The sequence below is a fragment of the Triturus cristatus genome, chromosome 10 (assembly GCF_964204655.1).
Source record: "Triturus cristatus chromosome 10, aTriCri1.1, whole genome shotgun sequence".
NCBI classification, from domain to species: Eukaryota; Metazoa; Chordata; class Amphibia; order Caudata; family Salamandridae; genus Triturus; species Triturus cristatus.
Window position 1 is genome coordinate 586395626 of NC_140593.1, and position 24743 is coordinate 586420368.

The window sequence follows — 24743 nt, forward strand, 5'->3', positions numbered from 1 at the left end:
AAGATGGCCCTTTACATTGTTGAAATTAGATCATAGAGGGTCCTTCTCAAAAATCTGAATGTGGAGACAGGATCAAAGGCCAAATATCTCATACATTTAGTCTGTGCAGGAAAGCATGGATGAGGCATTCCCATTGCCTCAATCAATCACCCTAAACCCTTCTAGCTCTCCACTTGTTACATTGCTATTCATTACTCTGCTTACCCAGCACCCTGCTGTCACTTAATGTGATCTAAATGAGGAATAACCAGTGCAAGAAAGAAGAGCATGCATAGATTGTTTATTTTCTACGCAAGATCGTAAGCCAAACTACTTGAAACAGGGCTTATACAGAAGGATGTTGAACGTTCAAGTGACAAGGAGTCTGAATGGATAACCTCTCTACTAGAAGAGAGCTATGCACCACAGAAACAGTCGATTCTCCCTTACCTGTGTAATCTGTTTGATGCCATGTTGATTTAGGAGCTTTTTATAGAATGCTTCAGTCTGCTCTGCAGTCATGTTGGGCTCATCCCTCGTGAAAAGGCAAACATCCGATGTCTCTGGTCGAATTCCATGAGGAAGAGGACTGAAATAGATACAGAACATTTGTCATGATTGGTTCTCTTCCTTCATGTTCTCAGTTAAACTTAAGTCAATAGCATGTAAAATAGCAATTCCTATATATCATATGTTTAGACTGTGCAGGGAAGAATGGATGAGGCATGCCTGGATGCTGCAGTATAAACCTGCAATGCAACCCTATTCTGGGAGGGTTGATGCGCTTACTAAATCCAGAAATGTTATCGTCTTGTTATCCTGGATAAATTATCCTACTCCTCTTTCAAAAATACATTAAAAGTCTACACTTTGAACATCACTTCCAAGTGTGACATGACACATGCCAGCCATCATCTTGCTCTCTCAACCTCCTTCTCATGCAGGAACACTCCCAATTCCACATTAAGATTCATCTTCTCTGATGAAGGTCTCAAATCTGTCCTGTTCTTCACTTAATAGTTGTATGTATTTTACGTGTAGTCATCTTGTCTCTGTCCTATTAACTTTAGGTTATATTATGATGCGGTCTTTAATTGTTTCATATGCAACTCATGGAGGCCAATTGCTATTCTATGTATATATTTTTATTTTAGGTCTAGACTTTCTGAATGTTTTGCTGTAACTGGCTAACACAAACTGTTTAAATGAGGACGCCCTAGGGGCCGGATTGGTGTTATGTTAAACTATAAATAGATTTTTTTAAACATTAAGGCACAGTACCCATGAAATCACTTGCAAAAGTGCAATCAGTCCTAAAGCAATAGTAGATTACTGTGCCATATTGTATCAATGTGATAAGAGCTATTAAAGGACTGAATGCAGCTTTATTAAAACCACAAAAAATGAAGAGGGAACGGCATTATTAAACCAACCTTTGAGCAACTGCCAACTACAGGGGAGTTATTTAATTACCTAACAGGCTTATCACACAATCGTTATCACATACTATTATGGCACAGTGCAAGTGAAAGGGAACAACAAGAGTTTTGAAACGATTGCCTTGTATCCAACAACTGTGGATTAAGTAGAAAATGGCACCACTATTTTCGGTTTAGCCAGTCCGACAGTCACTAATCTTGTGGTTAGATTGCAGGCAAAGATGATTACTAGTGCTTTCTATTTGAATATCTATCTAGCACCTCCATACAGAAAGACTGTACAGACCATGAAAACCCATCCAGCAACAACTGTAGGATTAACAGCGTCGTTATTTTTTTCCTTTTTTAGCTACGACCCAGGTGGCCCTGAAAAAAAAGACATTAATGTTGCTCCGGAAACTTCAAACAAAGAAAAAAACATTAAAGAAATGAGCAATTACATTTTGATGCATTGATCCTGTTCTGGAATTTTCCATACAGTCACCATCAAAAGGATGTTGTCATGTTCATTTAGCAACAGGGAATCACCATCGCCCTTCTTTTTTGTGTAAGCTAGCAAAGCCTGTACTGCCTTCTTAACCTGAAAGAAAAATAAATAGGAAACATCAGCTAGGTTCAACATGGAGCTAAAAGAAACAGAGAAAACAGTAAGCATGTCACAACCAGCCCAATGAAAGTTGGCAGACCGCTAAAACACTCACTCTGGTATTAAGTTACTGCAGCAATCGGCATGTTTGGATTTTTTTCTACTTTTTAATTTACTCTTGTGAATATATATACTTCTTGAATAAAACTACTGGATAAAGCTGGATCTAGATAGTAAAAATATCTTCGGGTTTCTCGGCGTGTCACCTTCATAACTGAGGCTCAATGTAGATCTAAAAACACTATAATGAGTGGTTAAACTGAGACCAATGGCTCAAACCCGTCTATTACTAGCCATCATGTTTCTGCCCACAGTAACTAGCCCACATAGTCTGGGGCATTCATCAGGGCTCGAGGATCCCGAATTCTACAATGTACGCGCAAATTACACTATTAAGAACAAAAAACAAGCATCGGGCATGGCACTATCCACAATTATTTTCACATTTGCAACAAAGTCACCTGCTTGCGCACTTCGACAACACGCCTCAAGCTGGAGGATACAGGCAGGCAATCATTGGCATACAACATAACATATACAGACGACGCCCTGGTGTATCTTCGTGAGCGTGCCACGGTACTTCAGAGTATCATGAAGCTACTGGATCAGTTCGGAGACTCCTCGGGATTGAAGGTGACTTGGGATGAATCCCAATTATTCCCACTGACATTTCTTTCCCCAGCTCCACGACGGGTACTCCCGAACACCATAATCCGTTGGGACTTGCAACATGTTTAATTAGTTGGGGATCCAGGTCTATCATTCCGAAAGGGATCTGCAGAACACAAGTAAGGCCATCACTAGTTCACTAGTGCAAGATCTTCCCTTCCATTCTGGACCACATGGCCGCTCTGCCCTATGGGCCGCTTAGCTATCTCAAAAATGATACTTCTTCCCAGATTGCTATCCTTTCTTTTGACTCTTCTCAATCATTTGCCCCAAAAAACTTCTGAAGACTTGCAAACAAACCTGACTCTCTAATATGAGGTAATGGTATAAAGGGAGTTATGATTATTAAACTGTATGTCCATCAAAAGATGGCCTGGGTGCCCCATACTACGAATATTATGCAGCCGCTCAGATACAATGGCCTACTCGTTGGTTGGCTTGCCAAAATATGTTGTAACTGGGCCGCTGGTCAGATGAGATACGCCAGCCTGCGGCACTGGAGTGGTTGCTGGGTTCAGAGGGTGTGGTCCCTAGAAGGGCTGGAAATATTCTTCTGCACACAGCCCGTGTGTGCTGGAATACCTATCTGCTTAAGAAGCGGCCTCACCCTCACCCTCAATGTGTCCCTGAACTGTCTCTCTGGGCGAGGCCAGGCTGCACTGAATTTATCTCCAGACTGGAGGCCACCGCATGGATAAACTTGAGTCTTACAACATGGAGAGCTGCTTCACTGACAAAAGTCTGCACGTTTGAAAATCTAGTGGAGGACTATAGTATACCACTGGGTTCTTTCCTCCTTTACGCCTCACTAACCCATTACTTACATACGGTTTAGCATAGAACACATGTCTTACCAGACACATCCAAACTCCTTCAGGTAGTGCTTACACACGGGGTTGGCCACCACACTGTTACACTACTATACAACTCCCTACGAGTGGAGAGAGAAACGTCTCTCACTGCTCTCCGTGCCTAATGGGACGAGACACTATCCACTACATTAACAGATAAACAATTGACACAATGTTTACAGGTCCAGAAGTGCATCTACATAAACGCCAGACTTTAATACACTCAGTTTAACTACCTTCACCATACTTGCTTAACTCCCCACTGACTAGGGAATATAGATCGAGGGGCTTCGGACTACTGCCCAGGCTGCCATGACACTGTGGCAAATTTTATCTACATAGTATAGACATGTTACCAGTTGATTCCTTACTGGGATATGATAAATGAAGTACTTTGAGGCCTTTGACACTACACAGATGGTCTTCATTATCTCTTAGGGATAAACTCCCACACAGAAGCGCGTAAAGCCACAAAAAATTGTCATGACATTGCACTGGTCTCGGCCAAGCGAAGAATAGCAACGTGCTACTCTGCCCCCCCCGCCCCATTTGATTGTGGCTCTCTGATCGGAGTGCTGGCAGAACAGGAAGCTCTACACACTGAAGCGACAGGCCGACCAACTTCGTCTCACCCCCCAGAAGGCCAAAGATATCTGGAGGTAGTGGAGTCTAGATCTGTGGACGCTCCACCCTGGGAGTGTTTGGGGTAATGGTCTGGCCCAGGGAACAGCGGCATGGCCGTCTCGGGCCCCACACGACAGGTAAATACTCCCCATATACAACGACAAAAAGTACTAATCAAGGACCCTGAGAAATCAACCTCCTACCCTCCTGACACCATAACACCATAACACCGCTACCAGCTGTCACATGATTATTTATTCACATTTTGAATTGTTCTTACACTGTTTAGTTATGGGTTTTATAATAAGTAATTGTTCTTTTTGTCGCTATGACCCGACCTCATACATATTGCAGAAATGTATGCGAGCTATGTACAGTGCACGCATACAAACCCCTTCAACAAATATACAGATATCTTTTCGGTAGCAATGCTTAAATATAGGACTATACTCTTCGCTGTCAAATATTTTGTCACTCCAAATATCAATAAAGTAATAGTCTAAAAAAAGTATTAAAAACAAAACTAGCAAACACCCAGGTGATTCCTCCCAGAGATTCAACCCAAATCAGTTCATCAAGTGTAAATTGTAGGGGATACCGATTGTCTGGTCAAGGAGGGGTTGTGTCCTATGTAATCAAACATTCGTCTTAAGATCCACCACGCCTGGAACCTAGTTGTTCCTGCTTCTCGCTGCCGTCACCATGCTGGAATCACCTGGGTGTTTGGTAGTTTTGTTTTTAATATTAGACGGGTTTGAGCCATTGGTCTGTTTAACCCAGTGGTCAAAGTGGGTGGGGGGGGGGGGGGGGGGGGTCGGGGGTCGACGTAGGGGAGTAGGGGAACTGTGGGCGGAGAATCAGCGGGTGGGAATAATCCGTGGATTGGGTCAGTGGGTGGAGTCAGAGGTATGGCAGAAAGTGCAAAATATTCCAATTTTTAGGATTTGTTTCCCATGTCTAACCGGTTACAGCTTATTACGTTATTTAAATTTAACCAATGGATACACGTTTATTTAAGGTCTAATATGAGTTATTGACATTAAAATACATTCACAAAGTGGGATACGTTTCCAATCACAGAATGTCCCAGATGTCCTTAAAAGTGGAATCGCAAGCCATTTGTCTCCGAGCCACGGAGTTTCTGTCATAAGCACGTCTCCTCCCTTTTCCCACAAGAGCAGTTCAAACATGAATGGCAAAATATTCTAGTTTGCAAATGTTTTCCACATAATTATGGCTCTGCCATATTTGCCACATACTACATCATCTGCTGCATAATCTGACAATTTTAACTAATACATTTCTCGCTGCTGCAGTTGTATGTTTCACGGGTACTAATAAGGAAACATCTTTGCAGAGACAGTTAGCATGTGTAAAAATATCAAAATAATAAAGTATCAGAAAATTTACAGCACCGCTAATACCAGTGTAGGGTGTCAGAGCACTTTACATCACACATATTACACAGAGACAATCAATCATACGTGTGTAAATCACTGTATAGGAAATGTTACATAAGAAAGGACTACAAGGTGTAGGAGTCACATGACAACCATACTAGTAGGCAGCATAGTTTAATAGGCAATGGTCTGAAGAAACACAAACTCAGAATTTAAAACGTAATATCATGGTTGGGGGTTCTCTTTAATAATCAGAATTGTTTTCTACCCAAATGAACCCTTTTTTGCAACATTAAGATAATCAAAGACTGGGTAAAAAAATAAAAATGCTCTAATTTATACCTTGCAGTTTGCCTGCAGCTCTTACATGACAGTTAATAGCTCACTGTTCTATGTTAGGATTTTAACTTATTAACTGCAAGTAACAATAGGATCTCTCTGACAATGCAGTAATCCACTGACCTATTTACATGATGTGCACTTTGTGGTCTACATGGTACATGTTCTTAGCAGCAGGCACATTAACCCTCTGCGCTTCCTTTCCATTAGTCAAAACGTCCACTAGACAAAACACCATCTCGCTCTACTAAGAACATTAATCACTGGAGTTATCATGACATTTTTATTGTTGCCCAGAATTGTTGGAGGCCAGGAAGGAGGCCGCAAGTGCTTTTTAAACCGTATTATACTTGCAAATACTATGCCCCCACCTGAAGTTAGTGCCAGCCGTGGTCCGTGCTGATAACAGAGGGGGGGGGGGGGGGGGGGGGGGGGGAAGACACGATTCAGAGGGAAAATTATTTAATTCTCCCTCGGCATCGTCCCTCGAAATCCCTCCTTACCCGGCCCCTCTGCACCACCGCTGTTACTTGCATGGACCACGGCTGGTCAGCGCCTGGCGCAGTCGCACTGCCCTAGAGCCACCCTGCTCAAGGGTCCTGTGACTCACTGTCACTCTATGGTGTGCTGCTTCATAGGCCGGCCTGCAAGACTGGAGGTGAACTTTAGAATGAGTTGTGTTGGACAGGCCTTCAAGGTTAACCTACACTTGCCACTGCTAGGGTCCACCTGCTGGTGCCAAGACACCAGGGCTTTTAAGCTCTTGCGGGCCTTCTAAGGTCTAGCATGGGAATGTGCTCCCTGAGGGGAAATGGTCTGGTGGACTGGTCATGAAGGCTGAACCTGATTCCCCAGTTCCAAATACAGCAGCTCTGACCATAGTGCCACAACATCTCCCCCACTGAACACAATACTGCCCCACTGAGAGAAGCTTGCACTTCACTGACCCGCTATAAACACCTGGATGTGACTCATTTGAAATTACACACTAGACAAGAACAATATGCTACTTTAAAAAAATGTAACAACATCCTAGAAAAAGCAAACACTCAAAGGGAATGCAAGATTAAGTAAGGCATAAGAAATGTAAGCAGGAACAACATGGTTACCTTTTTATTTTTACACTCATTATTCAGAAATTAGCGAGTGCTTTTGCCTGAAAATGTAAGGCCATGACTACAGGGCCCAGAAGGAACCTGTTTCAATGCCCATTGCTTATACCCGTACAAAACATAAGCAGTATGGTTTTAAAAGACCACATCACTGAGCACAGAGCCACGGTACACACGACTTTGTTTTCCAATTCACCCATCAAGCAGTTATTTCAGTACCTCCAGTAATAGTGCACTTTCCCACCCAGGGAAAGCAATGTTGTTCAAAGAGACGAGAAAACAAAAGTAGCGCTTCACTGGCAAACACTAAAGGGGCGCTAATGTGTTTAGGTGTGAATAAATCAATCTGGACACCTTGCAACCACTCTACCTTGCTTTAGTTCGTTGTTTTTCATATTTTGAATGTTTTATTTCTCTCCACCCCGAAACTGCACTTAGAAATAGAAAAATGTCAGAAAAAGAGACGTTTCCATCAAAAGTGTTTTTCTCTTCTGGATCCATTCCACAGGGGAGCAAATAAACGAAAGGAGGAAAGAAAAATTATCTGTTTCTTGAAGTCTCTGTTTTCAATAAATAAAGAGGAGCAAGAAAGGAAGATGGGGGAACGAAGAAAGGGGGGGGGGGGGGGGCTGCTGCCAGCAGCATGAGAACTAAACACGAAGGAAAAGACCGAGACCTTTTCCTGCTCTGCCCGTTCCGCCCATCCCCAAAAGCCGGGTGTTAGATTTGGGGGTCTCTAGTTGGCACAAGTAGGTACTTGTGACAAATAGGGACCCTTGACTCTAGTCAGGGTAAGGGGGTACACTCCCAAAATAACCCCTGCTCACCCCCTTGGTAGCTTGGCACGAGCAGACAGGCTCATCTCAGAGGCAGTGTGTAAAGCATTTGTGACCACAAACAGTAATCCAGTGACAACACTACAAATGGACACCACACAGGTTTTATATCAAAAATAAGTATACTTTATATAGATTTACCACAAGACCATAAACGACAAAAATACACAAGTTCCAACGTATGGGGGGGGAGCTACTTCGACATCAAAAATCATTGGCCAGAGACTATCTATGTGAATCACTTCAAGCCTTGGGCCTGAAAGACTTATGGGAAACTCCAACAGACCAACTGTCCTTTAAAAATATAGCAAAAAAAATCGGCGCGCATTATCTCAGTAATTGAAGACAAGAATGATCTAGCGAAAAGAGCGCACGGTTGGACAACGCTGGGTGATTACGGGCCAGTACAACCACAAGTATATCTTAGTACTGGCATGAAAATAAAAATCAAAGAAAGGTTTCTGAAATTACGTCTCGGAGTAATTCCTATACTCCCACATTTGCCACTGTGGGAGAGGAATAGCTCCTCAGAGCAGTGCCGACTGTGCAAAACTGACAAGGAGGACATTGTTCACGTGATCTGTATTTGCACTAAATTGAATGACTTAAGGCATAACTTACTACGCCCTTTCTTTAAGCAGTATGGCACACGGACTTGTAGACAAGCTGTAATACTGTGTTTTAATCCGAAATACACCAAACTGAACTGCCAGGTCGTAAAAAAAATTTGATTTAATGTGTAAAAGACTTAAGAGCACCTGATGACAACTAAAAAAAACATTTTACGGTTACTTAACAGATCTTAAGTAAATTTTTAGCTTAAGGCAATGTATCAACGAATTTTAAAACACTTATTATTTCGATGTTTTATGATATTTTGTAAAGATTTTAATTAATCATGTACAAATAAACAATTACTTACTTACTACTCAGGGTAAGGGGGTACACTCCCAAAATAACCCCTGCTCACCCCCTTGGTAGCTTGGCACGAGCAGACAGGCTCATCTCAGAGGCAGTGTGTAAAGCATTTGTGACCACATACAGTAATCCAGTGACAACACTACAAATGGACACCACACAGGTTTTATATCAAAAATAAGTATACTTTATATAGATTTACCACAAGACCATAAACGACAAAAATACACAATACTATTACTTTAAGATGGTAGTTTTTAGCTTAGTTCAGTTCTTAAGATGCAACACTTTGCGTCAATGTACCTTACGATGCGTTGTGCTTCCACGAAAAGCAATGTCGCAGTGATGGAAATGCAGCAAAGTTCTGGTGCAAAGAAATAAACACGTGAAGATCTTCCAGATGTGGCACGCTTCTCCGGGGATGCGAGAAGTTCTCGGTTCGATGCGTGGACTGCAGCGACGACACCCTTGTTCAGAAGTGCGACTGCAACAGCTTCAGCTGCGACACTCAACTCCCAGTTTGTGTGAAGCTTCCGCACAATGCTACAATTACAGCGGTGACATCCTTTTTCAGAAATGCGACGGCAGCAGCTCCGACGGCGGCGCGCGCTTCTCTTGGGATGCGAGGCGCTTTCCTCGATGCGGTGCAGTGCGACAACTCCAGTGGCGACACCCTTGTTCAGAAGTGTGACGGCAGCAGCAGCGACACGCTTCGGCGAGTCGCGCTTCCAGCTCCTTGCGACATGCAGTCCCTCAGAAGGCCCAAAACAGCAGCAGGCACTTGTAAAGAACTCAGGGGAGCTGGGGGTTGAAGTCTGTTGTCCCGGAGACTTCAGCAGGAGGCAAGCTCTGTTCCAAGCCCTTGGAGATCCTTACAAGTTGGAATAAGCACACAAAGTCTCTTCTCCTTCCTTTGGCAGTCAGGCAAACCACTGCAGGCCAATCCCCCAAGCAGCACTTCAGCTTAGGGATAGTCTCTCCTCAGTTTCTTCAGGTTCCGCTCCTCAGTAAAGGTTTCTTCTTGTTCCAAAAGTGATCTAAATTCTTGGGATCAAGGTCCCACTACTTGTACCCCAAAATCCTTTGTCCTCTGAGGGCAGAGGGGCCTTTGCCCAGTCCAAACCAGTTCTGGAGCACTCTGTTTACATGACTCCTTCTTTCCTTTCACAGTGCAGGGCAGAAACATCAGACGCCCCACAGGAGGTGGAGCCAGCATTGTGGAGGGAAAGCACAGCCCTGGAGCACTTTGTTGACATGATTCCTTCTCTCCTTTCACAGTGCAGGGCAGAGACATCAGACACACCACAGGGGGTGGAGCCAGCACTGTGGGGGGCAGGCACTGTCCTATTCAGGTCCCAGGTGCAACTCCTCCCTCCCATCTAGATGCAGATCTCTCTATTCACCACTGGGCGGACTCACCTTGTCTCTGGGAATTTCCCAGCCCCCTGGAATTCCCCAGCCCCTGTCACTCAAACTCCAGACAAGAAATACACAGCCTAGCAGAGGCAGGTTTGAATGGTTAGACAAGAAAATACCTACTTTCTAAAAGTGGTATTTTCAAACACAGAATGTTAAAACAACCTTCACTAAAAGATGTATTTTACCATTCTGAGTTCAGGCATACTAAACTCGAATTTCTACCATGTTCTCTGAGTCAGTTAAGATTATAAACATGTAATAATCTAACAGCCCATTCTGGCCTATGGAGAACAGGTAGCCTTGCAATAGTGAAAAACTAAAATGGCTGTAATTCACTATCAGGGCATGCCACACACATCAGGGCATGTCCTACCTTATACTTACAATGCACCCTGCCCTTGGGCCTACCATAGGGGTGTCTGATATGAAGAAAAGGGAAGGTTTATGGACTGGCAAGTGGGTGCACTTGCCCAGACAGCATGACAGTACCAGACTGCACACAGGCTCTGCAATGGCAGACCTTAGACACATTTTACAAGGCTGCTTCTGTGGGTGGCACAACCAGTGCTGCAAGCCCACCAGCAGCATGTGGATTTCCAAGCCCTGGGCACACTCAGTGCACTATACTAGGGTCTGACAAGTAAACCAAATCAGTCAATCATGGAATCACTAATCAATACATTCATTTACCATAGGGAGAGCATATGCACTTTAGCACTGATCAGCAGTGATAAAGTGCCCAGAGTCTTAAAACAGCCAACAACAGGTCGAAGGCAAAAAGTTCAGGGATGACCCTGCAAAAAGGGCCAAGTGCAACACTGGGCCTTAACTATTGGCCTTGCCGAATGCCATCCGGGAGGCATGTTTAAAATAAGAAAGTAGGGGAACAGACTATGAAATTTAAGTAGCAGGGGCACACAGTGCCCTGCCGATCCCGCCCACTTCGACCACAGGTTTAACCGCCTATTAGTGTTTTTAGATATACCTAGAGTCCTCAATAATAAAGGTGACACACCGAGGCATTTTTACTATCTGGAAACCGCTTTGTCCAGCAGTTTTATTCAAGAACTCCCTCCTACCGCCAAGTCTCCGGGGAGGTCTGAATCCACCCTGATGGTATTATCTTACTAAGGTGGGGGAAGAGGATGCCAATGATGAAGCATGACACTATCAGATGTGTGAGGCTTCCTCTTCCATAAAGGATGGCTTTTCCACATGGTTTGACAAAAGTCCTGTGATCTCATCACACGGAACAGTGGTGGACCCATTTTTGCCAATTGTAATTATTGTTTTAGAGGAAAGTGTGTGAAGGAAGCACATGTGTGTCGAAATATTGACAGTGCCAAAGAAAGAATATTTCAGAAAGATGAAAGGAGAAAAAGGTTATAAGTGGTTAACTGTGAGAGACTGTAGAGGAAAGTAATGAACTGCAATTGTATTCATATAGCGCTTACTACCCTTGACGAGATGCTGAAATGCTTTTTGGCGAGTAGCACACTACTCTGGACTCCAGGTGGATTAGTAGAGGGAAAATATAGATTGTTATTGGGAGTGGTGAACATGAAGTATGACAGGGAGACCTTGAGTGACTGAGAAACTCATAAGATCAAAATACTTTCCACATACCTTAATGTTTAATTCACCATCCAATATTTTCAGACTTTAAACATTTTCAAGTCTAATCATTTGTAACAAAATTGTTATTCATTTAGCCAATACTGCTAACAACCACTGACACTGCCAAAAGTTCTGTTCATTGTTGTTATAACGTCTTAATGAAAGAATAGAAGACTCATGGAGAGGCACCCAATTACATGTCATGATTTTGATTTACTCGTGAGGAAGTGTCACTCAAAGTGTCCCACGTTTCACAGTAGATTGTCCCTCATTAACACACTGAAACCATTGAAATGTCAGACAACGCATAAACTATCTAAGTTTACTAGAGCAATCCCGGTCAGTGGATTTAATTTTTGGCAAAGTCCTAATGGCTCAATATACGCAAGCAGAGACTAGAACATCCAGAATGCACTGGTCTGTTAAATGTTAGCCCAGGACCAGAAACTAGGAGTTGTGAGGACATCTGGAAACACTGTTGATGTGGACTTGTGTATGGGTTGCTATGAGCTCATGTATTGCTATAATTTGTATATGTTTTGTACTCCTAGAATGTTGGGGGATTCTAGAGAGTGGGCACTTGATTGCCGCCACCTATCTGTATGGATCATGTTTCCTTAGCTCTGTACCTTAGTAAATGGATTTGGAATTGAAACCAAGCAGAGTAATCTCTACAATTTGACGACGAGAATCCTAAGGTGCAACTTGGACCCATCGCCATTGCCAAGTGGAGGTCCGAATTATGAGGAGTGCTGCCTTTCCTATTGATTGAACAACGAGTGCTGCTGCTGCCTTTCTAATGGTGACAAGCGTTGACAAAGGTAAGCGTCTAGGGAGACACATACAGATCCCTAGTAGGTGAATTACAATTTCGGTTTACCTCAGCCGTTGCCTGCCGCGTGAAGAGTCATGAACACAGCCATGCTGCATGCGTGTGGTGCCGATTGCCTTTGTGCACCTTGGTTGCCTGGTAACTCGTCGTGGCTGGTGCACTACTTGTTGCCGGGTAACGCGTTGTTAAAGATGCGCTGCAACATATCCTGCAAGGCCACCGTACGTGACTCGACACAGGCGCCATCCTGTGTTTACCATGCTGCTTGTTTTCGACATGTGAAGTGCAGCCGTCTTCTGAGGAAAATAGTTTTTGGTGCTTTTCAGCTACTCGTAGGTCAGTGCTTATGTAAATACATGCAAGTAAGTGTTGGATCTGGGTTACTGTAGTGAATGGTTAAGATTGGACGGTGGCAGCGGTTACAGTACATAAGTACCACTGAACTAGTCCATTCAGACATGAGTAACAAAACCTTCACCATTAGTCCGCTTCATCCTTTTTGGTCAACAGGCTCTGACCCACCTTTAAGATGCTTGGAACGAAAGGAGTACATTACTGAGATATATATATATATATATATATATATACACATATACACATACACACATACTATCAATGAATCAAGAGAAATGTCTGCTGTTCAGACGCTACTTTTGTTACATTCTTTGGGTCCCATTGGCTTAAAATTGTATTCTCGCAATACAAAAATACCTGTTGTGGGGGAAATAAATGTATTTTTGGCAGCTGTGAGTGATTTGGATAAGCATTTTGCACCTAAATTATGCGTCGGCATTAGTAGATACAAATATTTTCAACTTAAACAAACCAAAGTGGAAAAGGCTGACGAGTAGGTGTCAGATTTCCAAAAACTGATTGTAAATTTGATGCATTACTGGATGATTTAATAAGTGATCAAGTTATGATGCACGCCAGTAACCCTGCCATACAAGAGTGGTTATGGATTAATGGGGACTTTCAATAGGAAAATATTTAGCACTAGAAAGGAAAGTTGAAATCTCAGAAAAGAGTGCTTTAGCATTGAAACAAAATGATAAAGAATGTACATCAGTGATTAGAGCTTTTAAAAGTTATAGCACTATGGGTAGTGCTCTGCAGTGTAAGGAGAATAGTAAAGTGAAAACAAAAGCAGAAAAAGGCAGGTGTTGCACGTGTGATAGCAAGGGTCGCCTTGCTTATAGCAAAAGGTGTCATGCTTTGAATAAAAAAATGTAGCAATTGTTGAATCAAAGGCCATTATTCCAAAATGTGTAGAAAGAGGAAATGTGTTAAGTGTGTGCATGAGGGCCACAAAAATGTGGAGGAGGGTGAATCAGACCAGGACTCGGAGGGTGATGATTTAAACATTGGTATAGATGCCAAAGTGAATTAAATTTGGAATGCGAGTGACAGCATGCAAAGGTAAACTGGAGTTTAGGATGACAATTAGTGGTGTGTGGATAACCATATATGGGGATTCTGGTACTCCATACACCATTGTCAACGAGGGTGTCTGGAAAGAGAGTTTGGTTGTGAAGATTGGTTAATTCTTAATGGAGTCCCACATAATCCCAGAAGGTTTTGGTGGCGAAAAGAATTGTGATGCTGGGTTTCCGGTGGTTAACATTTAAGTTCAAAAGTGATTATGGATCTTTTCTCAAGATGGCCAGTAGTCAAAGTAGTGCAGAAGGCAGACACTCGTGCCGTTTTTATGTTTCTGTCCATGTTTTAAGCTTGGAAGGGATTCCTGCCACTATTTTGACCAACAACGTGGGGCAATTCCAGTCTAGTGCATTTAAACAATACTGGTACAGAACGAGAATTAAGTTAAAGAACACTTCTCTTTACAGCCCAAGTGGGAATGGCATGATGGAGAGATTCAACTGTGTCATTAAGGGAATAATTCAAGCTGCTTGTGCTAGTAATATGGATTGGGTGGTCAAGTTGCTGAGAGCTGTATGGGCTTATAGAATTAGTAGGAATGAGGCCACTGGGTTATCACCTTTATTGATAATGAGAGGGAGAAATCCTAGGACGAAATACAAACCTTGATGGTTGTTTAGCACGTGTTGAATCTTGGTCAATGGAAATGGTCAGCGACACCATGGCTTAGAGGCATGAAAAAGCAAAGCTCACTAGGATTTCAAAAATAGTACCAAACATGTGAATGTCCAAGTTGGGGACTGAGTTCACATAAGGAAACCAGGTTTTGTAACTAAAGGTGATAGTATTTTACAAAACTGAAAAAGTATGGGAAGTTTTGCATAATGCGGGTCGTTTGAACAATGCTAAAGTATGGAATCTCAAGCGTGTGGCTTTCTGCAACAAGAATGAATGGGAAGACAGAATGGTGAACAGAAAACAGTTGGATATGGAGGACATTATGATTAGAGTACACAGGATAATGCAGTGGAGAGGGTTGAGAGTTCAGTAGCAGATGCGCCTGGGCCTGACATTATGATTGATTTGAGTACACAGGATAATGCAGTGTAGAGGGTTGAGAGTCCAATAGCAGATGCGTCTGGGCCTCACTCGTCAGGTAGTTCTATAGAAGTATCAGATTCCCCTTCTGGTAAAGCTACAAATGTATTGGAGTGTAACTCTAGCAATGTTCAGAATGGGAAGGAGTCACATTCCAGTGCTGAAGAGTACAGCGGAGAAAAGAGTTAGGAAACCATCTACATGGTTAAAGGACTTTATCTATGAAGGTTATAGGTAAAATATGGTTTTGTTTTTTCTTTCTGCTTTTTTCTCTCTTCATTTGTGTTTTTCCCCTTAGGCATTTAGGTTTGCAAGTTTCTAAAGTAATTAAAAATAATTCTGAAAAGGGGGTCAGGGGTGTTGTGTAAATAGGTATGCGTTGGACGGACATGTAAAGGAGGGGGGGATGTTGTGGGTTCGTGTATGGGTTGCTATGGGATCGGGTATTGATAGCATTTGTATACGTTCGGTATTCCTATAATGTTGGTGGGATTCTTGATGGGGGGGGGGGGGGGGGGAGATGATTGCTGGCACTGGGCTGTATGGATCGTGTTAACCTAGCTCGGTGCCTTGGGAAATAAAAAGATTTGGAATTGCAACCGACTGGAGTAAATCTCTACAACTGGCCGCGAATTACGTTCGTCTTGGAGGAGGCGTGTCCAAAAACGTATTTTCGTAAACGACCCTTCGCTTGAAATGCATCAAGGTCGGTAGGATTAATGATCACGGTCTAGTTGCATGCCTTGGTAGATTTAAACAGTTCCCCATCGTTGCATTAAAAACGACACCAGGTCCAAATGTCCTACACCGGGATCTCAGAGATCTCTTCTTTTATGTTCTACTTTTATTGTCGACTTACCTGCATCAAAGAGAAACTCTGTTCGTTCAACCAACAGTAGCCCTAGCGCTTATAGAGTCAATCGCGGCAGGGGGGGGGGTGTAGAATGTTCGGGGAATACTCAATATTGACTCTGTTACCACCCTCAACAAGCTTAAACACCCCACTTGCCTGAGCCTGGTCCAGCTTTTCACCAGCCTCCGACACCATGTTTGCAACACACGTGTAATACTCGGCCAGTAGCATTTGCGCAGACGCTAAACCTTTGACCTCTGAAGTTCGAGTTCTCGTTGGTGGAGTCAGTCTGACCTCTCACCCGTCTGATAAAGAACAGCTTCCTGACTACTAGTGAACATGGCGGCCATCTTTTAATAACCACAGTCGGTTTTCTTATAGCCCGGTAAGGTTTGAATTTACTACATATTAATTTTATTTTCATTTTGAGAGTCTAGTCAAATAATGTGTGTCTATCAATAATCGAAAACTTAAAAACATGAGATATTTAATTACTGTTTAGAGCACCTTTTAAACATTAGTAACGGTAGCATAGTCTTCTACTTACACGTTGTTTCGTTGGTAACCTTCGTAAAAGTTTCGTTTTCATATTTGTTTCACGCCACAGCACTACTTAATTCTATTTATTACAGTTCCATCCCCAGGCCACCGCTTCAACCATCATCTCACAATTTGTCCTGCTTTTATGTCCATGACTTGATCGTTGCAATGTTACTTTCTAGCATTGTCAAAAGTCTCTAATGTTGTTGTAGTATGCTTCTCAGCCTGTATGACTGTGTGTGAGAATGTTGGCGTATTTGAGTCAGTTGGTTACGGGCTGAGCAGCATAGAGAATGCTCCTGGTGGGGATCATTCTTTGTACAACTTATTACTTAAATAAACATACATGAAAACGACCTCAGCTGGACTACTCATATTATTACATTTGGCGACGATCTGGAAGAACCTGCCTGTGCTACCTTACTCACAAAGCTTAAACTACTTTAAGGTAAAGTACCTGCTTTGAAATTGTAACCTGCGTATTAAAGAAACCTGGCACCCGTGAGCCCCACCAGTGAATTTTTCATCGGTCGCCCACAACTGAAGTGTGCCAGTTCCTGCCTACAGATCCTTCTGCCTCCCTGACCTGCTGTGTGCCAGTCCCTGCTGTATTCTGCTGATTGGGTTGCTGAAGTGCCACTGTCCTGTGCTGCTTTACTTAAGGACCTTCATAACAGAAAAGACCAGTTTTTCTGTCAGATCTGCCTTGTTGCCTGCCTTTAGCCTTTGATTTTCTTTGAGCCAGCGTGACCTGCCACTACTGCACAGCAACATACCAGGCCTACTGGCCCTATTTTGCCTTGCTTCAACGGACTTCGTCAGCTGTTTGGATTTCCACATTCCTTTTGCTTAACATGGTTCTATCTGTGTTTTAAATATTTGGGGTCTTAAAGAACGCTTTCACATTAACATTGAGCTGTGGGGCTGTTTTACCGCAATATCTTGCTGACACCCCAGAATTGACAAGGATGTTGACACATTCGCTAATGTTGTGCTTTTGTTTGCGTTTACAAACACTTCTGGCTGCAACTGTGAGTAATTTTTTATTTTTATCTGCATTTTCCTCCATTGCAGTTAAGCCGCTGCCAATTATTCAAACATGCCTCGTGCGCTCACAGAGCTCGTGCGCTCTCACCTTCTTCCTTCTGTCCTGTAATGCCTCCTTTCACTCCACTGTGACGTCTGCGAGTCTTGTTTCTTGCTGTGGGGTGTGTTCTGTGCACAGTGATGCCGGGAGCCATCCGGCGCGGCGTCACCAGTGCTTGCCGCCATCTTGTGTTTGGCGCTTTCCATCAAGTCTTGTTCAGCTCCCTGTACGATGACTCTCTATGCCATCCACGTTTCCTTCTGCCTTACAATAAAGTTAATTTGAACATCGTCGTCATGCAGCACCAAGACGTTACTGCCATTTCACCTTGTGCCTGATCTGTTGGAGGTACATTCTATTGTTAGCCAGCAAACGAAATAAACAAAGGTTGAACACTCCATAAAACGGCAATACTGAAGGAGTACTTTATAACTGGGTCATACATCAAGGCTTTATACAGTCATCTGTGCGGCGAAGTTAAGAGAGCTATATTTAAAATTTTCTACAAAGTGGTTTCTCATTCAATGTCGTGAGAGTTTTCCTGTTATAGTCACCTTTGTTCTTTATACTGTGCTTAGACCACCATCTACTGGGCATGTTATTCAACAACAAAGTTATTTATTTCTAACATGCATTTCTCCTCTTAGGGAATTAATTTGTTTACATGTTTCCGGAAGGGAATTTTCATTAATTTATCTCCTTTCACTATGGAAAATCAAGTATTGTGTGTGCATAATGAAACTCGGGCCTTTTTCAACGTATCAAATTGGCGCAGTTAAAGTACCTGTCTTTCATTTTTATGTGGTGACATTATCGTCAAAGTTTATTTAATTTTTTTACATAAGTTTGAAATGTGTTTCATGTAATCCACATTGCTAACCTGTATTTGTTTGCATGTTTCTTTCGTGTGGTGCCTGTCCACACCTTCAATCCCAACCTGCTTTGGGGTAAGTTCTACTGTTTACACATATGGCATTGTGTAATGTTGTGCATTTCTACATCTTCTTTTATTTTGCATAGCGCCATGTGGTGTTTTCCCACATCTGCTTTTACGTCACATAAGTGTCATGTCTTGCGTTACCACATCTTCTGTTTCTACATATTGCATTGTACTTATTACTTAAGCTGTTTCTACATATTGCATTGTACCATGTGGTATCCTCCACCACACCTAGTTCTACTGTTTCAATATCTTGCATTGTACCGTGTGGTATCTTCCATCACAGCTAGTTCTACTGTTTCTACATATTGCATTGTACCATGTGCTATCTTCCACCACACCTAGTTGTGCTGTTCCTACATATTGCATTTTACCATGTGGTATTTTCTGCCATATCCAATGTTGTTTTTCCTATACGTTGCCTTCTTCGTGTGGTGCTTAACCACACCTTCCACCCCAACCTGCTCTGGGGAAGTTCTATGGTGTAGCTCACCTCTCCATTTACACCCCTTTCCTACCTCTGTGAGCTCGAAACCTTTTTATTTGCTGTGTTCTGGGGACTTTTCCCAATGATACTGCTTGTGTGAACGACAGTCATCATCTCGCTGTTTCTGTCTGCGGCTGTCTTCCATCCATTTACTGTTCTCTTTACTTCATTGCTTTGTTCTCGCCTTCATTGCTTTGTACTCTCCTTCATCTTGTTGCTGGTACTCTTGTACTTTCTTCGTGTTCGCCTGGCCAGCTTGCATGATCCTAGTACCTGGGTTAGTTTGTTGCTTGTGGTGTGGGAGTGTGTAGGTTGTGTTTTTGGGAGAAAGGGAGATGGTGCATGAGTGAGTCTTTTGTGCTTCCTGTCTTTCCTGTTACTCCCTACCCACTTATTCATTTTCCATCTGTATTTCCTACTTTCCCGCCTTCAATTTTTATGCCATGTTTCAGTATTAATTTCTCATGCCATGTTTCAAGATGTTTTCGCCTAATTCATTTCTTGCAACTTTTATTATGCCTCCTGAGAGTTTTTTCCTTCCCATTGTAAAGGAGGGAGATGTTGTAGTATGCTTCTCAGCCTGGATGACTGTGTGTGAGAATGTTGGCGTGTGGGATGTTGGAGTGTTTGAGTCAGTTGGTTACAGGCTGAGCAGCATAGAGGCTGCTCCTGGTGGGGCTCATTCTTTGTACAACGTAATACTTAAATAAACCTACATGAAAACTACCTCGTACTAATCGTCTTATTATTCCAGTTGTCCAACATTCATATAGCGCGCACTGCTGTGTTGTGAGGCTTTTAAGCGTTTGCCTACATGAGCTGCATGCTACAAGTTGTAGGCGTGTGGTTGGAAGTGTGTTGTTAGGTTTTGCTTGTGATTAGAATTTGCCTATTATTTTTTTAAATATAAACTTAAAAGGGACTCAATATAAACTTAAAAGGGGCTTATATCTCGCCCCCTCTCTTTCTTGGCTTTTCATTGGGTCTTGTGCTTGCCACTTACGCTTCCTCCATTTCTATTGGCTGTAGCATATCTTCCTGCATTTCCCAATGCTTGTTCCAAGGCTGCTTCTCTTATCAGTTTCCTGTAGCTGGAATATTGTCAACATCCGCTTTGGTGGAACTATTTTTTCATAAAGTTTTGCCTCTTTCTGCTTTTTCGTCTTGCAGCAGATTTATATAGCGCAACTTGGGAGAGATTAAGTGATTTGCCCAGAATCACAGGATTTTGCACCCCTCAGACTCAAACCGGGCTTCCCAGCTCTGACCTCTGCACCACATCCTGTCCACTCCTGTAATGCTTGTCAGGGAGCTCTTTCCTTCATCCCTTGCTACCAATGCTTTTCATGGAGCAAAAGCTCACTGTACAGAGAGAATGGGGCTGAACACTGAAGGGGGAAATAAATATAACAATCAAGTCATAAATTTGGTTGCCAACTGTTTACATTTTCAACAGGACTCTACCAGCCCTTCTACAAGATGCATTTCATGGGAGAAAATCTTTTTATATAGTGTTGTTTTTTAAATGAGCTAACACCTTATGTGCACTTAGCTGCATTTTCTTTGGCGGAAAGTGAAAGCGTGACTTTACTCCATAAAAATAACTTGCGACCTGCGCCATTTAATTCTCTGGTGCTGGTTCGCTAAATGGCTGCATCTTTGTACGAAATGGTCTTCTTCCAAGTTCATCGCAGCCCACACTGTTGCATGCAGAAATGTGATTTACTTTAGCTTCTGAAGTGTGACTATGGGGCTTTGTTGTTTTCACCATGCTTTGCCTCCATCTCGTGGTCATTTCCAGAACCTCCCGCCAAAATAAAAGCATATTGGCCACAAGCAGGAACTGTGTTAATGCGATTCTGCGGCAGCTGTGTTTTCTGTATAGTTCTGGATTTGCCACACTTTTCTTTATGGAATCAACTAACTAGTAAGTGCCTGTGGTGGTGGAGCCTTTAAGATAATACTTTCCCCTGGAAGGCTCTGTCCAACGTATGTCTCACCTTGCATTATAGATGGTTTGCGTGGAGCGATTCCTCATATTTCCACTGCTGCACCATTGACTTTAGCTTGGAGGGAAGAGAGACTGCATGCTGTGCATCTGTAATTGATAAAATGCAAAATCAACAATTGATGGACAGAATGCAGAACAATGTCATACATTCACCCCAGTACAGAGATCTGGGCCTAAATCCATCGTTTTTTTGCTCACCATGCCATTCCAGTTTGAACCCAGCCATATGCAAATCAGTCTTGGCCCTGTGCAATGTCATACATTCACCCCAGTACAGAGATCTGGGCCTAAATCCATCGTTTTTTTGCTCACCATGCCATTCCAGTTTGAACCCAGCCATATGCAAATCAGTCTTGACCCTGTGCCTCAGGGGAACAGTCCAGCCCGAACTGCCAAGCCAGGTCCTCCCTGGACTGGAAACAAGCATCCTAGGACCGGTTTCGGGGTTTCACCCCTCTCCAGCCAGGATAGCTTAATTCCAGTGGCATGGAGAGCACGGGACTCACGTCTGAGCATACCCGTCACATTCGGGGTGACAAAATGCAAAATCAACAATTGATGGACAGAATGCAGAACAATGTCATACATTCACCCCAGTACAGAGATCTGGGCCTAAATCCATCGTTTTTTTGCTCACCATGCCATTCCAGTTTGAACCCAGCCATATGCAAATCAGTCTTGACCCTGTGCCTCATGGGAACAGTCCAGCCCGAACTGCCAAGCCAGGTCCTCCCTGGACTGGAAACAAGCATCCTAGGACCGGTTTCGGGGTTTCACCCCTCTTCAGCCAGGATAGCTTGATTTTATTGCTGGCACATCGTATCTCTATCGGTAATGTGCCGCACAGCTGTAATCTTTTTTGTGGGCCTCAGAATTGGACTGAACTGAAGTGTATATGCCATAGGTCTAGCACACTATGCTTTATATATCAGCTTTTGTCAATTCACAATGGTTCCCAGCAGGGCTTTAAGTGGGATGAGAAAACTAGGTGAGCTCTCAAAGAGGCGTAACTTAAACGCGAAGCTAAACATCAGTGCCTAGGTGGGTGCTGCCTGAGTAACATTTTGCTGCCCCTCTCTGTTCCAGATACAATGCAACCTCTGACATACGCCTAACATTACTGGGGAAATGCTTCTCAGTGAAGAACCTAACCCCTTCGCTAGCCGCCTCCAACACAGTCAACCCATTTTCAAAACCCTTCCTCTCAGCAAGTCAATACATCGGCCGTAAGGGTAGAAGCTGAAAGTGCAAAAAGACGTGATGATGCGACACCAGAAGCCCTGCTTTGCCCTGTTCTACAGCGAGCACGCATCTGAGACAGTGGTGCATGGCAGAAGCAAGATCATGCGCCGGTGATCCCAACAAATTTACACTATCTTTTAATTGCATTTACAAATCCCAGGTTTATACAATCCTCGCTGATTAGCTGTCGAACAGCATGTGAGCGAACATAACCGTGAGTGACAGAGGCTGGGAGCAGCTGCTCCTCTCCTCCCTACTGGTTATCCAGCTAGGTGGACCCCTGGCTCTGTCTGCGCTGCCTCTACCTGTGAAGAGAAGGGCACTCAACTTGCTGCGGGATTTATCCCCACGTGTTGTCACAGGAAGGTTGTGCCTTCAAAAAGGAGAGTCCCTCGTGCAACGAACAAGCATTGGTCAATGCAAGAAAATATGCTACAGCCAGTACAACTGCAGGAAAAGTAGGTGGCCCGTTTAGGAACCAATGAAAAGCAAGGAAAGACTGGGGGTGGCATGTTAAGCCTTTGCAGGCCATACCTAAAAACAAGCCCAAACCCCCTTTAAAATATGCCCAAACCAAGAAAATCTCCTACTAGAAAAAGCTCAAATGACAGTGGAGATCAAAAAGTGCAAAACGCCTGATTAAAAAACATACCAACAATGGAGTAGGAGTCTTGGTGGGGCAAGCAGTAGTAAAAGAGGCAGCATTAGCAAAACTGTGATGGGAGGAAGAATGGTATACTTGAATGTAAGCAGAGAGGATGCTGAAGATAAACACAGGCAAACAGTAACAGAGCAGGAAACCAAGGAAAAAAGAATCCCCCAGGGAACAGATAAAGAACCACAGTGGAATGAGACAGTACTAAGTCCCTGCTATGTGGGAGGAACAGAAAAGAGAAAGGAGGAACAAAGAGTAGGACTGACGACTAGCAAGTAAGGATTTTTAAAGGTCACTGGCATTGACAAATAAAAAGCAATGGCAAAAAGGGGATGGACTTGATGCCCATTGACTGATTACAGCAGTTCTCGAATAGACAGCGCATGCGCTGTCTAGCTTGACCTAATGAAAAAACAACTAATGACTTGTGGGGAGAGCTGCAGACATTTCTGTAAACCCACCCTTTTTGGGTAAATCCTCTGGATATTCATCTCATGCGCTAGAATCAAGAAGCCCAAGAGACCTGTTACTAGGCTCCATGAATCGGCCCATTATTTACCCATATCCAAGCTTTAATTATTGTATGGGTCCCTGGAAGGGCACACAGGAGTCCTAAAGCACTGACAGGCATGTCTGGAGGAAGTTCGCACTGAGGTGAGTTCTGTAGCATAGACAAAGTATTGATGGTGCTGAGTAGGATAGCACTCACAGGTCATTTTAGTGAGGGAGTTACACTCATGGTGTCATTTGGTACTTACAAGGACTCTTGCATTGGCAGTACACTGAGATACCCTATATGTTGGGGGTCCAATTGCACTGGAGTCATATTGCTGTTTAACAGTGCCCTACTAGATGACACTGCAGTGCTTGAGATTGGAGCGCCCATTGCTGACGTCCTTCGTTCTGTCAGAGGCAATCCACACTGCTTGGGCTATGTAGCAATGAAAGGGCAGTTCTAGATAAAACTCACACACGTGTGATCTTATTGTGCTGTCATTGCATACTGGAGGCATCTGCCAAGCTTGGATTTATAGCATCAACTAGGCACTGCTGAGAGAAGCTCACCCTTCCGGCGTCCTAGTGCACTATTGACCTCATTATAAATTAGACAGCTTTATATGAGGAGATACTATGTGACCAGAAATAACATTTACAGACAGAATCCCCTCACATAAATACAGTTAATAGAAGTTAATCCACACATAATGGAGAAAAACTGTGCACATCAGTTTTATACAGGCAAAGTTCCACACAGAATCCACAATACCTTGGGGATTAGTGCTCCCATGTACCACAGAGAGGATGTGAGGACAGTGTCAGGTGACAGAGGAACTAGTGGTCTGGCAAGGGGGAGCATTGCCTGTTCTTGCTGTTCTGTGGAAGGGGGTCAGCCGGGGGCTGAGGTTAGGCTGCTCTTGCAGCCCAAACCTTATGTTGATTTTACTGTCTGGATTTTCTGGCAGGTAAAATTGGGTTCAGTCTTGTTGCACTTTGGTAGTCTTGTTTGCAGGAACCCTGTGCTAGTTATAATTGGGAGGAGAGATATATATTGCCTGAGGATACAGCTCCAGAACAAAATTAGGAACGGGCCCTATAAGGGCACTGTTGAGTGAGAAAGGGTATTCAAGCCGAGGAGAAAAATTCACACTACAGAGAGAGAGGTTCCCACAGCTGGAGAAATCTTGAACCTCTGGGGGACCTCACAAGTGGAAGTTCAAACTTCTGAAGGAAACTTTTGTTGCTAAAGAGACTGTTACAGACAGAGCATA

At 43.3% G+C, this 24743-nt stretch overlaps 1 protein-coding gene across 1 annotated transcript in view; it reads right to left on the reverse strand.

Moving 5' to 3' along the window:
- The window catches only part of RSL1D1 (ribosomal L1 domain containing 1), a 203938-nt gene extending 187638 nt beyond the window's left edge, over positions 1 to 16300 (reverse strand). Inside the window, exons 1-3 of the mRNA XM_085632100.1 lie at positions 16169 to 16300; positions 1859 to 1998; positions 430 to 568 (exon numbers count right to left, since the gene is read on the reverse strand). Coding sequence (XP_085488226.1) covers positions 430 to 568; positions 1859 to 1998; positions 16169 to 16243 — 354 coding nt within the window. The 5' untranslated portion in view covers positions 16244 to 16300. The remainder of the gene's footprint in view (positions 1 to 429; positions 569 to 1858; positions 1999 to 16168) is intronic.
- Positions 16301 to 24743: the final 8443 nt, after the last annotated feature.